This window comes from Salvelinus sp. IW2-2015, linkage group LG23 (genome assembly GCF_002910315.2).
Source record: "Salvelinus sp. IW2-2015 linkage group LG23, ASM291031v2, whole genome shotgun sequence".
Classification (NCBI taxonomy): Eukaryota; Metazoa; Chordata; class Actinopteri; order Salmoniformes; family Salmonidae; genus Salvelinus; species Salvelinus sp. IW2-2015.
This window is the reverse complement of record NC_036863.1, coordinates 42,531,576-42,534,509: the sequence shown is the minus strand read 5'-3', so window position 1 is coordinate 42,534,509 and position 2,934 is coordinate 42,531,576. Positions and strand designations below refer to the sequence as shown.

Here is a 2,934-nt window from a genome sequence, read left to right as displayed (position 1 = left end):
TTGAACAGTATTATATGTATAGTACTGTATGTATTATGAAATACGTCCATGTCAAACATTGGATTGCCACCCCCAAATGAAATTATGTAAGCAGCTTTGGCTGCCTGTGAGTGTGTGTGTGTGCGTGTGTGTGTGTTGTGTGTGTGTGTGTGTGTGTGTGTGCTGTGTGTGTGTGTGTGTGTGAATGTGTGTGTGTGTGTCGGTGTGTGTGTGTGTGTGTGCCTGTGTGTGTGTGTGTGTGTGTTGTGTGTGTGTGTGATGTGCAAGAGAGAGAGAGAGAGAAGAGAAGCAGTGGAGGTGGGGACCCTTTCTGTAGATGTGTCACAATCTCAGATGGTTGAGCACAGTACAATGCTACTAAACACAAGGGGCACATCAAGCATTTCATTATAGCCACCATCAGGAGAATGTTCATATAGACCATCAAGCATTCATATAGCACCATCAAGAATTTATATAGCACCATCAAGCATTTCATATAGCAACCATCAAGCATTTCATTATAGCACCATTCAAGCGTTCCATATAGCACCATCAATCATTTCATATAGCACCATCAAGCATTACATATAGCACCATGAAGCATTTCATATAGCACCATCAGCAATTCATATAGCACCATCAAGCGTTACAATATAGCACCATCAATCATTACATTCATATAGCACCATCAAGCATTTCATGTAGCACCATCAAGCATTTCATATAGCACCATCAAGCATTTCATATAGCACCATCAAGCATTTCATGTAACACCATCAAGCATTTCATATAGCACCATCAAGCATTTCATATAGCACCATCAATCATTACATATAGCACCATCAAGCATTTCATATAGCACCATGAAGTATTTCATATAGCACCATCAAGTATTTCATATAGCACCATCAATCATTACATATAGCATCATCAAGCATTTCATATAGCACCATCAAGCATTACAATCCAACATCTCAAACACAAACACCTATACCTAAGGACTATCTGAAATAGTGAACTATCCCCCGTTTATTATCTATGCATAGTCACTTTACCCTTACTTACATGTACAAATTACCTTGACTAACCTGTACCCACGCACATTGACTCGGTACCGGTACTCTCTATATATTGCCTCATTATTGTTATTTTATTGTGTTACTTTTTTWWWAAATGTTTCAACTTTAGTTTTACTTAGTACATATTTTCTTAGCTCTATTTTCTTAAAACTACATTGTTGGCTAAGGGCTTGTAAGTAAGCAATTCAGGGTAAGGTCTACCTACACCTGTTGTATTCAACGCATGTGACAAATAACATTATATTTTATTAACACAATACACAGAGAATAAGCAACTTCAATGTGTCCTCTTTTCTTTCTCGATTGGTAGAGAACAATTCAAAATTCTTTGACCTGGTGTAAATTCTTTGAGAACTATCAGACGATCGACATTATTGCGCTGTCTCGTAGCAGCAGATAATGGGAAAGAAGGAGAATGTGTGTTTCGTGTGTTAGGGATGAAAGTGAACCACTGAGCACCGATATAAAATATTAAAGTCTCGTCTTCTCGCCTCATTCCACTGAATTTCCAATAAGACACTCAGTGACATCATCCAGCTTCCTGCGATAACAGTTAGCTACCTACGGTTTTGTCTTCTGACTGATGATGCTCCTCTCTCAAGACGCACTCCATTAAGCAAAATTGAATTTGTCAAGAGTTCTGAAATAATTCTCAGGCGGGAAATGTCTTCCGTTTCACATTGTTCCATCAGAAGTGAGACCTTTCTCCCTGACTTGCCACTGCCACCTGTTCCCTCTTAAACTCTCAGCACCAAGCCACTCTCTCTCTCTCTCTCTCTCTCTCACTCCTCTATTTCATCTCTTCATCATTCTTTTTTATTCTTTCTCTTCCTTTCTCTCCTAAAAATTCAATTTCATCAGCTAAAAAGACCTTTCCCCTCTCCTACCATAAAGGGATTCCTCAGAAGCCTAATGTCATTCATTTCTGCCACCAGATATTTAATCAACCATGCCTCCCTCACTGGCTGTAAACACATGCCTCTGACTCAAACTGAACAAAGAGGTCATCTTTCATTGTCACACAGGCCTGAAATGCAATTCCAAAACCCACTTTGGATTAGTAAAAAAAAGGTCAAATCTCCAGTGGAACTTACTTGCCCAGTTCCTCAAACATCTGGAATTCCTCAGTGAAGCGGGTGCAGGTGATGGTGGCCATGCTGGATCTGAGGTGGTGGGTTTCAGGTGGTCCTTGTCTTTAGTTAAATGTTTTGTGGAAGATGGTTGGAAGCCTTGATGAGAGCCAAGCGTCTCTATCACTTTTCCTGATCTACCGAGTGGAAGTGAATGAGGGATGCTGGCCGACAGGTTTGCTCCAGCATTTCACCCGCCCGCTTCGCTTGGTTCCTCCAATCGCAGCTCTGCCTGCACTCCTGAATACACAGCCCCGTTGKCATGGCAACTGCATCCCCATCCTCTCCAAGTGCACACTTCACAGACAGACAGGCGGGCAGGAGAGGAGGCAGCTAAACAGTGCACACATATGGGAAAGCACATAATGAGCACAAACACATAGAAACACATGTGCATACACACAAATACTTACCATACTGTAATATTAATGCAGTCGACAATTCCATATACAGCCATTTCAATCCACCAACGGAACTAGTCAAGCTCCAAAGATATAAAGATATCAATAATTAACTTTATTACGGAATAATTGATCCAGCTTGAATATATTTCCCTGGTGTACAATCGTGAAAATAATGGCAAAGCTTGGAAGAAACGCTACGACCCAACAATGAATGAGGATAAGACAGAATAGAGGAATATTCGACAACACTTTAGTCATTGATGATTCCTAAAGTGTTGTYGAATATTCCTCTATTCTGTCTTATCCTCATTCATTGTTGGGTCAGCGTTTCTTCCAAAG

At 40.5% G+C, this 2,934-nt stretch overlaps 1 protein-coding gene across 4 annotated transcripts in view; it reads right to left on the bottom strand.

Annotated features, from left to right (window-relative positions):
* LOC111951177 (calcium/calmodulin-dependent protein kinase type II subunit alpha) overlaps positions 1-2,440 on the bottom strand; it is a 73,125-nt gene extending 70,685 nt beyond the window's left edge. Inside the window, exon 1 of one of the 4 annotated variants that reach the window (XM_023969236.2) lies at positions 2,156-2,440. In XM_023969236.2, coding sequence (XP_023825004.1) covers positions 2,156-2,217 — 62 coding nt within the window. In that variant the 5' untranslated portion in view covers positions 2,218-2,440. The remainder of the gene's footprint in view (positions 1-2,155) is intronic. The other 3 variants (XM_023969234.2, XM_023969235.2, XM_023969233.2) reach the window with 3 other exon arrangements.
* Between the last annotated feature and the right edge of the window lie 494 nt (positions 2,441-2,934).